This window comes from Perna viridis, chromosome 4, assembly GCF_037379345.1.
Source record: "Perna viridis isolate PV_CMFRI_1.1 ecotype Kerala chromosome 4, ASM3737934v1, whole genome shotgun sequence".
NCBI classification, from domain to species: domain Eukaryota; kingdom Metazoa; phylum Mollusca; class Bivalvia; order Mytilida; family Mytilidae; genus Perna; species Perna viridis.
In genome coordinates, this window is record NC_142448.1 from 7,617,488 (window position 1) to 7,633,477 (window position 15,990).

Consider the following 15,990-nt stretch of genomic DNA (forward strand, 5'->3'; position numbering starts at 1 on the left):
GGTCATATATATATTATCAGTTGATATCTGTATAATTATAGCCATTCAGGTCGTAACGGATCCCAGACAGCATGGCTCCGTTGGGCCAACATTGGCTGATGGTTGGTTTGTTGGTTTTTAGTTGGCGTTTGCAAGACGACGTTGGCCCAACGTTGGCCCAATGTAGTAGTTTGTAGTTACGGAAATATTTCTTCTTGATTTATTTTTAACCAAAATGGTTTTTACTTGACAACCAAATAGTTAAACACAACATTGAGAAATTTTTAATACTTTCATATCATAAAAAGGTTCTACGTTGGTCCAACGTTGGCCCTACTATATTCAGAACAACCATTTCATTTGATGCTTTTCTTTAATAACTTATTTTAGAAGCAAATTCTTTTTAAATCAAAACCATGTTTACATGATTTGCATTATTCTACATTTGTCCAACCCAGAGCCAACAGTGAGCCATATTTGAACCAACGTAGAAACGACTTTGGTAACAAACATGTTAAAAAGACTTAATATTCTTGATGCAAAAATATGTCGGGCTCAAGAAAAGTAAAACAAGGAAGCAAATCTGGATGTATTAAAGCAAATATTGTGTTGCATCTAAACTGCGATAGTAAGTTGGGCCAACGTTGGCCAACACCAAAATATATATATTTATTAATACACATGTACATGTATAACTTTACTTCTTTCAAAAAAGTATTGTTGGCTCTTTTCATTTTGTTACCTGCATGTTTAATATTCATGCAACAAGTATTCGTGTTTAATATTTAGAACTTAATAACCAAATAAAACAAATTATGAATAACCAAATCTAATTTATGATAACAATAGTGCACATGATTATCTCCCCCTTATGCAGCTTTGTAACCGAGAGCATAATACACCTTTAACAAAACAAAATTTGTCTTTCGTTTTGAACAAAATGTATACATATTTTCAATGTAAATTCATCCTTAACACAAAACAGTCACAGGTATTATCATATGTCTATTCAATGCAAAAAAATTGCAAATTTTCAATATTTAGTATACCAATGCTCATAGTATCTGCTAATGTTATAATAAATTTTCTTGTCTAGTCATGTTAAAATAAAAGCTGTCCGTGGGTGACCCGGCTGGGTAGTCAAGGACCTTAGTAGTAATCTTGTTGACTACAATCAGCTTTTCACTGGTATATTCTTACGTTAAAAAATTTATATGATGAACTGATGAGAAGGTTGATTGCTTACTCTGAAGAATTTTGCAACATCAGCACTCTGCGACATGACCAGGAAATACATTATAAAATTATGTGTTAAGGAATATAATCGTCTGACCATATGGTTAGGTTTACGTTGGATTTGACGATTAGCGACTTTGAAGACTAAGGTCTTTTTTTGTATTTTCTTAATCGATGCCTTCTACAATGACAAACCGCCATTGTATTAGCTTGTGATTGGCGCCTATATGCCACAAATGACACCATCCACGTTATTAACACGTCGTCGAATTCTTCGCGCTTGTATTCTGTCTTCATCTAGCCTATTGTAGGCTGTCACTAAGTTGGAATTTTGGAACCTGAGAAAAATTTTTTTTTTATATATCCTTTTAACTACATCATGATCGTGCTGATATTTGGTATGTGGGTACATCACCTCAAATGAAGCTACAATATAATTCTGCCAAATGAAAAAAAAGCCCCTCCCTCTTTCCAAGTTAAATAGTCTGTCCTTAACGTAATGAATATGAGACTGGAGATAAATGTGACAAAAGAAAGTTAATTGATATCTGTGCAGGAAATTGCAAAACATTAGCATCAATATAATAGTGTAACGCCTTGCGAGAAATTAACGGAATACAAGCCTTTGTGTTTTTCTCCTGCAAAGGCTGACCTATCATTACTTCTCCACTATGAAGGAATTCCTCTATGCATGATTTGTTTGACTACCTGGTCTATATTGCATCATCTTCAACGTCATCAAAGTCATACTTGCTTAACTCGTACATCCTCATTTTTCTATATACAGTACTTTCAGAAACCGAAAGAGTCTTACTGGTATCCATAATTGTGAAGTTGTTTTCTAATAAGTTTTCAAGTAATTCTTTTAAAATTTCGAAATTTCCACCATTATTACTTGGTTTTCAAGTGCCATAAGGCAAACATTTCAGACGTAATTTCTTCATTTCTGCTATATATCCTTTACGCCTAACTGTCCATTTGAGAAATAGATAGAGATCCAATAATGTCAGGTGTTATTTTTACCCTTAAAATTACCCGTGCATGTCCTGGTGTTAAAAGAATAGGCCTGCAGCAGCACTTAGCTTGTCGTAAAAGGCGACTAAATAGTGCTCAGAACCCTAGCCGGGGGCTAGGGCGCTCTGCCTACAGAGCAACTGGGATGTGTGCCCCAGGTGATAGAATGGGGTACCCCTGGCGTGTTACATGCTGGGGTTGTCAGGCTTTAATACGGAAAACCTGACCGCAAACCATAGTGGTGCACCGTGTTGGGAAAGATGCCACGTTCCTTGCACGTTAAAGAACCCTACTGTGGTATTCTGCCAGAGTAGGAACCATAGGGCTCCGCCACAGGAGGCTAAATTGCTTGACTCTACCCACCTCTCCCTATTTCCAGTGGCAATCAAAATTTGTCGACCTCATTGTCCTTGTGTCCCACCCCTTTTTCATTTCATCATTTCATGTTCATTTTATCATCAATTTCATGTTCATCGTCTGAATATAGCTGAAATATTGCTGCTCAGACGTTAAACCCCAACAAACAAACTAACAGACAAACATACCCTTAAAATGATTCTACAAGATTCTGGAAGCCTAATTCTTGCCATATTTCCTGCATTCTTTTCACATACTCCAGCATACTAGAGGTTGTCTGGCAAGCTATTTTCTGACTTGGTGCCATCCTAACTTCTAGCATCTGACATGTTGAAAGCCACCGCCAATGTGAATTAGCTATACATGTGTTTTAAAATATTTTAAGTCCTTTATTTACATAAAAGAAGTTCAACTTACCGCAAATCGAGCGATAAAAATCCTAAATATGTGTTATATACCTAGAAAACATTTGTAATGAAGACAGTTGTAAAAATGACCAGATATTTTGAATTAGGTCACTTGTTTTACGGAATACAATATGTTTTCAACAAAAAGAAGTTAAAGTTGGTAAAGGCAATTCTATGGTTAATTTGATATGTTCGTTTCGCAAATTTTAAAATCCGTAATTTTATCAACTGGAATTACACACTCAAAAAGCTAAAAACCAAATATGAAGTTCATTTTAAATGCTATTACAAAGGATTTCCAGGGTTGCTGGATTTTCTCCTCATGTAGGTCATTTGTTTTTTCTCAGTTTAGTCACCTTCTGTCGTTTTATGGTAAAGAAACTATATAAAACATTTTAAATGGCAAATGGTTAACTCTAATTCTGCCGATTTCAAAGAACGGCGGAAGAAGCGTTATGCAATATGGAGCTCGGATGTAAGAGGTTGGGGTATTTAGGAACGGAATTCCAATCTCTTTTGTTGTATGAGTATCTTTTCACATTGTGCTGTGTAAAATTGATCATGTTTCAAAGTCTCGAATATTTAAGCCTTGCAATGAGATATTCAAAGATTTTTACAGCGTATAATGAAGTTTGAACAGCATATAAAGATGTATAAACAGCATATAAAGAAAAGTGCTAATGTAGAAAAATACACCCCATATATAAATAAAACCATCGCATATAAAGATGAAACCACCACATATAAAGATAAATCCACCGCATATACACATAAACACACCGCATATAAAGGTAAAACCACTACATATAAAGATAATATAACCGCATATAAATAAGAAGTACTGAATATAAAGAATACAGCACCACATATAAATGTAATTGACCAGATAAGACAGTTATGGCATTCCATACAGGAGAACTTAATTCATGTTCCTAATAAGGACATCTTAATCGAACAAAAACAAAAAAGAGTTGGAATATACCATTACAGAACAAAAATTCACTGTATATAATTACCATGTAGGAGAATCATATGAACATGTTTGATTTGTTTATTCCTGGCTATGGTAAACCAAAAGATACCATGGTCTCCCAGTCCAAGTATTTTCCAAACTCAATTTACATAGTTTGAATTGTTCTTCAGGATGGTACTGTAGAAAAGAATATTCCTTCAACTGAGCTTTACCCAGTACATCATCTGGATGAACATGAATTCTTTCCTGGAGATTTTGTTGTCGAAGCTAAAGGTAAATATATATATATATATGATTCATCTTAGTGAATACATAAGAAAGAAGAAGATGAACCAATATATTTATTGTCTATACTAATTTGCAGCTAATTATTAATTACAGAATTAGACTGAATAAAGTTTGACTTCATAGCTGATCCAAAAGAAGGAACATTGTTTAGCTACATGTAGATCCTTTAATCTCAGTTTCCGCTATATAGATGACATGTTATCGTTAAACAATCGTAGTTTCGGGATTTGTATACATCTCATCTACTCCCAAAGAAATTGAGATAAAGGATACCACAGACACTGTGAAATCAGCCTCATTTCTTGACCTACACGTAGAAATCAATGGTAAACGAAAACTGTTGACCAAACTATATGACAGATGGGATGACTTCATTTCTTATTGTCAACTTCCCTTTCATCTGTGGCAACATCCCTTCAGCACCTGTGTATGGAGTTTTCATATCACAACTCCTACATTATATGTACTTCTTGTACTGCGCTAGACTTCTTACAATTAGGCTTCTGGGGCAGGGTTATGTTGCTACAAGATTGAAGTCATTACTACAGAAGTTTTATTGTTGTCAACATGAACTTGTAGATCTTTACTCAGTGGGTGTTTCTAGAAAAACAGAAGACACTTGCCATACCGGTGCACCTGGTCCATTACTTTTTTTACTTTGCATGCATTATTTTGGTTATTTTTTGTTCTTTGTTGCGTGGGTCTGTTTTCCATGTCTTGTCTTTGTCCCTAGATTACATTCTTTTAATTTCCACTAGAATTTTGGTTCCCTTAATTACTCTTAAAACAATATTATATGTGTTGCAACTCATGTTAAGAAAACTTTATTTAATTAACTCTGTAATTTAGGAAATTTGATTTGCAGCTTCATCCATAATGGTTCTACAGTGTGAAAGATTTTACTTGGTTGTGCACCATCTTTCTACTTGCATTCACAACTGTATGTTAGTTTCAGTGTTCTTCAAAATTATCAGGAAACATACAAGGAAATGTTCATAAAAACTTTTGACATGTAACAGGTTTACACCATGAGATTAATGAACCATTCCAATGTTTCTACAAACTTTTGACATGTAATGGGTTTACACCATGAGGTTTATGAACCACTCCTATGTTTACACCATGAGATTAATGAACCACTCCAATGTTTATACAAACTTTTGACATGTAATGGGTTTACACCATGAGGTTTATGAACCACTCCTATGTTTACACCATGAGATTAATGAACCACTCCAATGTTTATACAAACTTTTGACATGTAATGGGTTTACACCATGAGGTTTATGAACCACTCCAATGTTTACACCATGAGGTTTATGAACCACTCCTATGTTTACACCATGAGATTTATGAACCACTCCAATGTTTATACAAACTTTTGACATGTAACGGATTTACACCATGAGATTTATGAACCACTCCAATGTTTACACCATGAGGTTAATGAACCACTCCAATGTTTCTACAAACTTTTGACATGTAACGGATTTACACCATGAGATTTATGAACCACTCCAATGTTTACACCATGAGGTTAATGAACCACTCCAATGTTTCTACAAACTTTTGACATGTAACGGATTTACACCATGAGATTTATGAACCACTCCTATGTTTATACAAACTTTTGCATGTAATGGGTTTACACCATGAGATTAATGAACCACTCCAATGTTTATACAAACTTTTGACATTTAACGGATTTACACCATGAGATTAATGAACCACTCCAATGTTTACACCATGAGGTTAATGAACCACTCCAATGTTTATACAAACTTTTGACATGTAATGGGTTTACACCATGAGATTTATGAACCACTCCAATGTTTATACAAACTTTTGGCATGTAATGGGTTTACACCATGAGATTTATAAACAACTCCAATGTTTACAACATGAGGTTTATGAACCACTCTAATGTTTATACAAACTTTTAACATATTATGGGTTTACAACATGAGGTTTATGAACCCCTCCAATGATGATAAGGATGGTTAAAAAAGAAAAGAAAGTGAAATGGTTATCAAAACCTTAGTCTTAACCTTTTGGTGCAGAATATATGTCAATGTTACAGCCTCCAATGCTGAGGTCTAAGCTACTGACCAGAATATCTAAAATATCTTATCATACATGTAGTATCAAGGTTTAATGCATGTAAGTATAAGCAACCATGATATAATATTTGCACATTGTGTATTGCAGTCATTTTTAATGGATTTTTTATTTACGTTTTTAGAGTCCAATGACAAACCTAATTATTATGGTGCTATAGTTAGTAGTGATCATCAAGCCAGAACATGTATGGTGAATTGGTTTAAACTGGAAAATGGCTCAAGTGTCAGGTTAGTTAACATCGGTTACAGGGTTGAGATTATTAATTGTAAAACTTATACCTCTGCTCAAAAGGAGAGAGGGATATCCTGTTTTACCCTTGTCCGTGTATTTATACCTTGGTTACTGATGTTACATGTATCATCAGGGTAATGCTACACTGCCTCTTGTTTCACCTTTTCTAACTTTCTTTTGAACAATATGGAACATTTTTACACACATATAGTTTTGCCAAATGAATTCCAGTCATATGTCAAAGGTCAGGGTCTCAGTAAGACTTAAAGATTTGAAGGGTGATTTTTTCAAAATGAGGGATGCTCTTGTTATTCCACCCAACTAACAAAGTTATAGGGGGTATATATGTTTCATTCTGTCTGTCTGGTATAGCAACATAAATCTTTCTTCATTACTTACTGGATTCCCATGAAACTCCATGCAGTGTTAGATTTCAGTGTAGAGAAGTGCATGTTATCAGGACTTCAGATTTTGATTCATTTTGTGAGAGATATGGCCATGGACTAAGTCATATTCCAGCTAGCTATACAACAAATTGTTATCCACGACTTCACATACATGTATATCTCTGGCTGGAGTCATTTCCAGCTTGCTGTCTGACATAACTAGGTCTGGAAGTACTCAGGGAAATACTAAGAAATAATAATACCTTTCTGTAGACTTTTAATAACAGCTGATTCATAATTCCTTCTGTGATAAGACTTTGGAATAAAATGGATCGATCAACAAGAAATTTGAATTTGTTTTCAAAATTCAATAACTACAATGTGTAGTAGAAACTTATATCCCTCAATACTATACTTGTGGACCCAGACGACTTAATATTGTTATAAAACAAATGAGAGGCGGAGCATCATTTTTTAATTGTGGCCTGCACCTTGTCCATACTCCCAGTTTTTAGTGGAGTCTGAGTTTCTCATTTGCTTTTGTTACTTTGTATGTATGATTTTAGTTACTTTATATTCTTTGTTGTGTATGTCTGTTTTGCATGTCTGGTCTTTGTCCCTGGATTATATTCTTTTGATTACTGCTATAACCTTGGTTCCCTGGATTAATCCAACTTATAGATGTTATTCAAAATAGAAACTCAGTACCACTATTTTTGTGAAGTCATTTATGCAGTCTTGTAAGGCTAAAACTAATGTATGATCTTTCTTGGTTACCAGAAAATCTATCCAGTGTGACATCTACTGCGTGTAGATATATACTTTTTATGGAATTCTCATTTTGATATATAGTTATGGATTTAAGAATTACTCCACTGTATTAGGGGTATTACTCCTTCCAGCTTTTATCTGTATTTAAAAAAATACAAGTAAATAGTGATGAGTCTTACCTAGATTATCATAAGTTTGTAAGTAAAATGTAAGAAGTTTTCTGATTAGTTGTTTTCAATGACATTTTAAGTTGCAGATTGATTATTATTTCCCTTCAATAGGATGACCTTTGTTTATTACTATCCTTTTTTTTTTTGGCCACCTTTTTTCTCCTGGTCAAAAGTTATCACAACAAGATTAATGAACTCTTTTGCTAACGAAGATAGCTCTTTGGAATTTCATCTTAAAGACTTGATCATTTGTCCATCAAGAGTTGTCTGCCAGAAAATACCTTAAGGCATGTTCAGATTACTGAATTTTTTTCCAAAAACAGTCATTATATTTTTATTAAATAATCAAACAGTTAATTTAATTTTAAGGTAAGACGACTGTGAAATGACTACGAATTCATTTATTTTTGAAAATCCCTCTATTGAAATTAGTATCTATATTTGTATACAACGAATTGGCTTTGTTATACATTTTTTTCAAATGTTTCTTCTTTTTTATATAGTGATAGGGGTGTTAGTCCTTCCTGCCTTCCATACAGAGTAAACTCTTTACTCCAACACTACATGATGAATTGAATGAAGCTTTCACAGAATCTTTATTACATGCTCCCATTATGCAAATGTATTATAGATTTTGATTCAACTCAAAATGGAGGTTAAAAGATGCATGTTATCAAATGGGGGGAGTAGGGGTAACAACTCAGTGAGCATAGCTGACGGTTTTTCTAGTTTTCTTGTGTTAATGATACAACATCATTGGTTATCATAATTAATTAGTCGTTTTAAAGAAATGGATACATGAAAATATTTCACTACTAAGGTTACTACTCAAATAATGTTTCTTATAGGTTAAAGAAATATTTCGTAACTTTTATAATCATCATAAATCTCACCATTTAAAATGTATGAATAAGATAAGTGATAACTTCAGTTTTTATGCATTCCCTTAAACAGCTGCCATCCCATGTCACACCATCCTTTGGTAAAATGTCAATGTTGCCATTTGCCATGTGGTTCAGAGTATGTGTCTATTTCTGTCATTCAGATGAGGGTTAGGTAGGAAAGACCTTTCAATTGTTCTTGAAAAAATTCAATGACATCTTAATTGTAATTTTTTTCAGGACATCAAATTCTGCAGAGGAAGTGAGTGTATATGACATTAAAGACCATCCTGAATACAAATTTCGTCCTGGTGATGTTGTTGTTGGGGTTGGTGATCCTCAGGTGAATTATGCATACATACACTACAGCTAATGACTTTTGACTATGCCACTCACACACGGTGGACAAATCAAGTTGTCCACGCTTTGCCCACCCTTAATGCCCATGGTGGACAGACGTCCACGTGCCCACCGTGTCAGGTGGACAGTATAGTGTCCACGCCCACAGTATCCAGTGGATGCGTGATAACCTGTTGATTGGATTTAATCCACGATCGGCAATTTTATTACAATGTTCAAACGGTTGACAAATAAAAGAACATTGTGTCAATCATTACCTTGACCATGAGAATCAATTTTCTTTTACGTATAATTGGCCTCAAGCAAAAATTGTGACACCACCAGGTGTTTACTTAGGAACTTAATATACTTATACTTGTTTACTTAATATAATTAGGTTTTTATGTGAATTAAATGCTTTAAACTCTTTTGTTTTTGTTTGTTTGTTTGTTTTGTTTTGTTTTTTTTTCTATTTCTTACGGCCCACACGTACTTAAGTCTATCATTATTTAATATCATCGAAATGTAAACCTGGATTAATCGGAAACCAAAGTTGATACAAGTTTTAAAGATTTTTAAATTGTCCACCATTGCCAAAGCCACCGTGGGAAAAGGGAATCGTCAAAATAGTCGTTAGGCGTAGTGTATGTTGTATATTTAATGTGGTTTATTTTTCCCAGGCATCCTACCAGCATATTTGAACTTAGAAATCAAACAAACTACAGTCCTTTAAATTTGAACTACAGAATTTATTTACTGATTAATGCCTTTTTGTGGTAATGATCCACCCAGTCTTAATTATTTGACCAGTTTGTTATGCATGAATGGGTAGAAAATCCTGATTAATCATCACAGAATGTCTGTACTACAGCCCACAATGAAATCAGAAAACCAGACATAGTAGTTACAAAGTTCCTCCACCATCTTCCAACTGTCAGTAATGAACTGTCTTGTTTTATCTAGCCTTGTGTTTTAGTATTGTTTTTGCCTTTCTTAGCCTTAGACTTTATTTTCAGATGCAACAGAAGTATTGTCTAAAATGGTTGTTTTTGTTTTGTGTTTTAGAAATCAGATGTTGGGAACCATACTGCAGGACAGGTGGCTGGACTAGATTCTCAGGGAGGGCTGTATATACAATGGCCTGATAACACTCAGTCTTTCTGCCATCCTCAGGAACTTTATCTTATAGATGGTGATGTATGTACATTTGAAACAACTCAAACAAACTCTCTCACAAACCACCACATGTTATTTACCACTTCCTTGCCAATGTACCAAAGTGTTTATCTGAATTGACTCATGAATAATCATTTGTCAAAAGGAACAACAATGGGCCCACCATGGTGAAAAAAAAATGTTTTTTACCTATTTTTTTTAGGTTGGAGTAGATTTATTTTTTTCAAACTTCTTGTTATGTTTTGATGTTAACAACCAGATATTGTATATCAAATCTCTGGTAGAAAAATTCTTAAGATTGTGGAGAAACTTTCATTAGAAGGGCTTATGCATATGTCCTTTTTCATACTCTGGTTGGGTTGTTGTAATAATATTTGCATTGTAGGTCATCTTCAGTAAGGCATTTTCAGTCCTTCTTCCTTCATTAGATACTTATATATGATGCAAATGTATACATATTGCTGAGGAGGGAAATTTGATTATTAGGGATAATGCATTTTTTTTCTGTCATCCTTGGGAACTTTATCAGTAAGAATTTGTTAAGTGAATAAACATCTCTAGTGACTCAAAAAAGTAATGAGTGTAAAATTTATCATTAGTTTTGAGGAGACAAGGGAGAGTTCATAAGGAGATCATAGGTTCTTAGGGGACAAGGGGAGAACATAATTTCAGAGGAAACAAGGGGAGAACATATAATGACATCAACCATTCTACTAGATATTACACTCATTGTAATTTCACTGATGTTTATTATGCATGTCGCCCCGTGCAGGTCCGGGTGTCAAAAGAATAGGCCTGCAGCAGCGCTAAGCTTGTCGTAAAAAGCGACTAAATAGTGCTCAGAAACCTAGCTAGGGGCTAGGCGCTCTGCCCACAGAGCAACTGGGATGTGTACCCCAGGAGGTGGAATGGGGTACCCCTGGCGTGTTACATGCTGGGGTTGTCAGGCTATAATACGGAAAACCTGACCGCAAACCATAGTGGTGCACTGTGTTGGGAAAGATGCCACGTTCCTCGCACGTTAAAGAACCCTGCTGTGGTATTCGATACGAGTAGGAACCTTTGGGCTCTGCCACAGGAGGCTAAATTGCCCGACCCTACCCATCCCTCCCTTTTTCTGGTGGTAATCTAAATTTGTCGACCCTGTTGCTCTTGTGTCCCATCCCTTTTTCATTTCATCATTTCATGTTCATTTGATCATCCACTTCATGTTCATCGTCTGAATATAGCTGAAATATTGCTGCTCGGACGTTAAACCCCAACAAACAAAAAATTATGCATGTCTCATTATCTAAATACCATATATTATTTAAAATTTTACATTAATACTGTTGTTAACTTATTGTCTTTTCATAGATGAGTGAGTATGGTAGTGATAGTGACAGCTGCGACTCTAGTGACACAGATGACAGCTGGGAGACAGAGGAGGAAGATACAGAGGATTCTGATGAGGGGTGAGTATCCCCCATTTTTGTTGTTTAATTTAAATGATGAGGAGTAAGAAAATTTGTCATAATTCATGTATTTTACAGGTGGAAATTTAATTCAACTTTTTTTTTATTATTTTTTTTTTTATAACTTATTTCTTAACAATACATGTTGTTAGCATTAGAAGTAAGAATATTTACAGACAATCTGCTGAAATAGATTTGAACTTCGCTGTGACGAAACAAATTTTTAATGGATGTTTTACCCTGCTGTGGTATTCAACAGGAGAAGGAGGCTCAGCTTCGCTACAGGAGATTAAATTCCCCGACCCTACCCTCCTCCAGTGGCAATCAAAACTTGTCGACCCTATTACCCTTGTGTCCAATTCCATTTTTTATTTCATCATCATTTCATTTTCATCACAGCTGACATGTTGCTGTTTTGGCATTAAGCATCAATCAATTAGTCAATGGATGTTTTAAGGAGAAGATTTTTCCATGATGTGTCACATATGCCTTCAAATAAATTAACTTTGATCTGTTTGCTGTGACAAACATTATCAATCTATGTACACCAAAGGAAAATACTGCAAATTACCCACAATTTTGTTACCTTTAACTTTCAGTTTAAAATTTTCAATAGAGGTCATAGATGTTTGTCATTTTATGTTCCTTTCTTTCATAAAACATTTGAATTGATAAAGTACAGAAGATTTGTACAATCTTATATAGTAATAAGTGTCTATTGATATTTGTAGAGAAGAAGAATGCAAAAAACCACCAACAGTAGTAAAAAAAGATGAGCTTGAGAATTTACTGGACAGAGCAACTGCTGCATTGTCTAAGTTAGATAATCTGTTTAGGACTATGCCCCAATCCATGGACACAGCTCAGTGCTACCAGGAAATTATTTACATATATAAGAAATGTAGAGAATTAGAAAAGATTTTGAAATCATCATTTTATAAAGATGAAGAACTTGTATCTCTTATTGAGGAGGCTAAGAAAAGACTACGGATTTCAAGGACAGAAAAGTACAATAGAAGGATTGAAGAGCTGAGCAAACAATTGAAAGAAGTCAGTCAAAATCTGGAAAATGAATTGACAGGGTTAATGAAGACCATGAGTACAACTGCTACTAGTCAATCTGGTGTTACTGGTACCATTAGTGAACAGAATATCAGTCAGTCTGGTGCTACTGGTACCAATAGTGAACAGAGTAACAGTCAGTCTGATGCTACTGGTACTAATAGTGAACAGAATACCAGTCAGCCTGTTGTTACTTGTACTCTGGGAATGCCTAGTTCTAGTCAATCTGGTTCTATATGTATCCAGGAACAGCAGGGTGCCAGTAAATGTAGCATTGATGTAAAAACTGATGCTGATGTAAATAGTGAGGATAAAACCAACATGCCAACATCTTTGACAAACCTTTCTCAAACTGTCTGTGATAAACAAATAGATGAAAATGAGTCTCAACAGACTATGCTAAATATAGCACCAGGAAGTGATGTATCAATGACCTCTATTGGCAAGATAGAAGGAGATAAATCTGTTCAGGACATAAGTGAAAGCAAGTCTACAGTTGAGACTGCAACTGTGTCAATGCCAGTTCAGGGTAAATCAGAATCATCAGTAAATAATGTTCACAATGCTAAATCTGGCATTGATTCCCAGACTCATGAGCTATGTTTGAAGATCTGTAGTATGTTACAAGAAAGAATGAAAAGAATTTTAGAAGAAGTTGTTCCCAGATGGATGGCAGAAGGCAATATCTTGGTTGATGAATCTATGGCTAGTAGAACTAGTATTATGTCTATTTCTGAAGATCCCTCACCTCCATCAAATGTACTGGAAGAAGGAGCAAGTGAAATATCCTCCAGTGTACAAGAAGTAATGTCACCAATGACCCCTACAGACGTTCCAGAAATTGTTGATGAGATGGTGGCTTGTAGTAAGTTTATTTATTGTTATCTTGAATATATGTTCACACTCCCACACATAGTGTGTTAGTGTTATGTTATACCCTCTGTTTTAATTGGCTTTTATGTGGCAGTTTGTCTGTTTTTAGTCTGGTGGATTGTAAATGATAACTTCAGAACTGATCATGAAAGGATTTTTTTTCAAACTTGAACATTTGGTTTATAGCGTTTTAAAGTACAGATCAAGTTTAATGTAGTAAAGGACTATCTCATCCGTAGTGCTTGGATTATAGGTATGAATGAAAGAAAATCATTTCATATCAAGGATCCGGAAATTTTGACAGCCATTGCTGGTCATTTTATCAACCTTTAGCAGACGTTTGTGTCAGTCTTTTACATGCTCAGATAAAAAATAAACTTAAAAAAAACTTTTTTTATGTAATTATTTTCAGATAAATATTGGAATTTGTGTTATTCCATCACATACTCTGTCTTACAAAATATCAGAACTAGTGAATGAGTTAGGTTTCGACCACACATGGATGTTCTAACATGTTAACAAAACATTGTATCTCTCAGACTTTTCCATCACATCGGCAAAGAGCCGAAAACTTCTAAGTGACGAATGATTATTTATAAAAGAAAATCGTGAATACATTTTGTATATTGATTTAAATGGTCTGTTGGTTGACTTTTATGTTAAAAAGATTCAATCAATGAATTAATAATTAAAAACTATGACTGATTTATAGTTTCAGTACCATGTGCTTTCGTTACCTCTGAAAGATCGGAGGGAAAATGATGGACTTAATAAATTAAGTATTAAATGAATGAAAATTCTCTGAGTCACTTCAATTAATTTGTATACACAATGGGGCTGCATGTGTACCGTTAATTTAATTATGCAATAAACTAATCAGTTACAGCTAAATCACAGTCACAGGTGGCTGCACATCGGCTAAAATTGATGCACACCTGTCAATTAATTACCAATAAACAATGAGGAGACAGGTAGACAGAATGTTTATACACTAATAAAACCACGCAGGCTGTAATTTATAAGGCTTGACCATTTTTTATGCTTATTTCTCTTTTGTTTTCAGGGTTTATCCAAGAGAGTGAAACTCCTCCTAGTCATAAATTTTATTCCTCATCTCACACACCAACACACCTAAAGACTTTCATGTCAACTGTTGGCAAAGAGGTAATGCTTTTAGTATCTAATGCTTGGACAATAAATTATTCATTAAAGTATATGTCATAATTTTCTAACCTGTGTGTATTTTTAAGTGTAAGTGTTTGTAAGAATCAGGTAAAATGGGAAAAATCAGAAACATGCATGTCAAAACCCCATTGATCTGACAATGTAATATCTTTCCAAAGATACCTTCTCCATTTGAAAAGATATTTGATATGCATCACTGGCTTTGCTCAGAAATTTTTCAATAGAATGTTAGAGAAATGAGGATTTGACAGAGTTATCTGCCCTTGAAATGTTCATTTTCAGTGCATTTCACTGAAATTATAACTCAACGCACCAACATGGTATGGAAAATACTGTCTTTTTTCCTTGATTCTGATGGTGCAATTGTCAAATTACACTATCAAAATGATGAGTTTTTCACCCACTGCCTGATTCTTTAAGAGACTGACACTTAGTGAATTAAAATTGTATCCAAATTTAGTATGATATTGTATTTGAGAATTTTGATACAAAATGTTTAAAGCAGTTATCTCTGCAATATATTGTCATGGTAACTTGATTTTTTGACAAAAGTTTAATATAGGTGTGCCATATTGTGTGATTTGATTTCTAGCTTGTGCTACATGAACTTCCTATTTGCTGACTTACTTAATATTTGCAAAGTATATATGTTTTGACTATATTGAATGTCACATTTTAACATTAAGAATGGTTTAAAAAGGGATTAAACTTATTAATTATTATTGATTTATTATAGTAATGCCAGCAGAGAGATAGTTACCAGAATATGTATCTATAATACAACAATGAAAATTCTTCTGCTCAAATGTATTGAAATATACAAGTACAGAACTGAAATAACTTATTCTTGGGTATCCATTTTATGGATGGAATTTTCATCTGATCTTCCTTGCATTACATGGAAACATTTTTATTTTTCATATGGGAATTTAAGTTTGTCAAGATAGTTTGTTCTCTACATACATTGAATACTTTTTTTCACTACTTCTTTATAAAATGTAAATGTGTATTTTGTAGATGAGACTTTTACAGAGATGTCTGCCAGAAGGAATAGTAGTCAGAGGATATGAAGACCGCATGGTATGGT

The 15,990-nt window shown here is 34.3% G+C and overlaps 1 protein-coding gene across 1 annotated transcript in view; it reads left to right on the forward strand.

Annotated features, from left to right (window-relative positions):
• The window catches only part of LOC148618704 ((E3-independent) E2 ubiquitin-conjugating enzyme UBE2O-like), a 46,185-nt gene that overhangs the window by 20,666 nt on the left and 9,529 nt on the right, over window positions 1–15,990 (forward strand). The window contains exons 6-13 of the mRNA XM_088577864.1: window positions 4,137–4,239; window positions 6,497–6,602; window positions 9,055–9,157; window positions 10,219–10,350; window positions 11,686–11,783; window positions 12,515–13,710; window positions 14,782–14,882; window positions 15,921–15,983. Coding sequence (XP_088433990.1) covers window positions 4,137–4,239; window positions 6,497–6,602; window positions 9,055–9,157; window positions 10,219–10,350; window positions 11,686–11,783; window positions 12,515–13,710; window positions 14,782–14,882; window positions 15,921–15,983 — 1,902 coding nt within the window. The remainder of the gene's footprint in view (window positions 1–4,136; window positions 4,240–6,496; window positions 6,603–9,054; window positions 9,158–10,218; window positions 10,351–11,685; window positions 11,784–12,514; window positions 13,711–14,781; window positions 14,883–15,920; window positions 15,984–15,990) is intronic.